Source organism: Silene latifolia, chromosome 10 (assembly GCF_048544455.1).
Source record: "Silene latifolia isolate original U9 population chromosome 10, ASM4854445v1, whole genome shotgun sequence".
In the NCBI taxonomy this organism is placed as follows: domain Eukaryota; kingdom Viridiplantae; phylum Streptophyta; class Magnoliopsida; order Caryophyllales; family Caryophyllaceae; genus Silene; species Silene latifolia.
The window spans coordinates 14,857,377-14,858,744 of record NC_133535.1 but is presented as its reverse complement, the minus strand read 5'-3'; the positions used below and the strand labels follow the sequence as shown (position 1 = coordinate 14,858,744).

The window sequence follows — 1,368 nt, the reverse complement described above, 5'->3', positions numbered from 1 at the left end:
AGGTGCAGAAGATATAGTTAAATTACCGACAGCATAAGGAGTATTTAAAGGTTTAGCATTACCCATACCAAAACGGCCAAGTATCTTCTCAATGTAGCTTTTCTGAGATAAGAAAAGCTTCCTTTTAGAATGATCCCTGTAAATCTCTATCCCTAATATCTTCTTTGCGGACCCTAGATCCTTCATATCGAACTCTGAACTGAGTAGCTTCTTCAAATTATCAACATCTGACCTTTTCTTAGCAGTAACAAGCATGTCATCAACATATAAGAGTAAATAAATTAAAGACCCATCTTCTAGCTTGTTATGATAAATACAACAATCATATGGGTTTCTCTCATACCCATGCGCTACCATAAAAGTGTCAAATCTCTTGTACCATTGCCTTGGAGATTGCTTAAGCCCATATAAGGACTTCTTCAAATGACCGGTAAAATGCTCTTTCCCTGGAATTTTGAACCCCTCTGGTTGCTTCATTAGAATATCTTCCTCCAACTCACTGTGGAGAAAGGCGGTCTTGACATCAAGTTGCTCAAGCTCATAATCATAATGTGCCATTATAGCTAGTAACACACAAATAGAAGTGTGTCTCACAATAGGAGAAAAAATCTCCACATAATCAACTCCCTCTATCTGACTAAACCCCTTAGAACAAGTCTAGCCTTGTATCTAACCGTCTCAGCCTCTGAAGTTCCTTCCTTTTTCCTGAACACCCATTTACACCCTATCAATTTTCTCCGTTCTTGTGGTGGCACAAGTTCCCAAGTATTATTCTTGTGAAGAGACTCCATCTCTTCACTCATAGCAGCAAGCCATTGCACCGACTCACTACTAACAATTGCTTCTTTATATGATGATGGTTCTTCAGACTCAATTTCATCAGCTATCTGTAATGCATAACCAACCATCTCCTCAACATAGCAATTATTGCCACGTACTATGCGGCCTCCAAGTTCCTCAATAAACCTACTAGTCTTCTTACTTACATGTTTAGGCAAGACAATAGGATCAATTGGTTGATTAGAAGACTCATCCTGATGACTTTCCTCATTAACTAGAGTAGGAGTAGTCACATGACTAGGACTATAAATAACTGGTTCGGCATCCTCCTCGATCACAACCCGTGGTAACATAGATAAAGTGGCAGGAGCCACCTCAAACTCCACCTCTTCCTAGGCACTATTATCCTTTTCAACACCCTTGGACACCCCTTTAGAAATAAACATGGAATTTTCATCAAAGGTAACATCCCTGCTAATAATAACACGACCCTCTGATGGAGACCAAATCTTGAACCCCTTAACTCCATCTCCATATCCTAGAAAGCACCCCTTCCTTGCCCTTGGATCTAACTTACTATCTTTTACA

At 39.8% G+C, this 1,368-nt stretch overlaps 1 protein-coding gene across 1 annotated transcript; it reads right to left on the bottom strand.

Moving 5' to 3' along the window:
- Nucleotides 1–629: 629 nt before the first annotated feature.
- Nucleotides 630–1,133, bottom strand: LOC141607153 (uncharacterized). The gene has a single exon (XM_074426511.1). The coding sequence runs from the start codon at nucleotides 1,131–1,133 to the stop codon at nucleotides 630–632; it is 504 nt and encodes a 167-aa protein (XP_074282612.1).
- Between the last annotated feature and the right edge of the window lie 235 nt (nucleotides 1,134–1,368).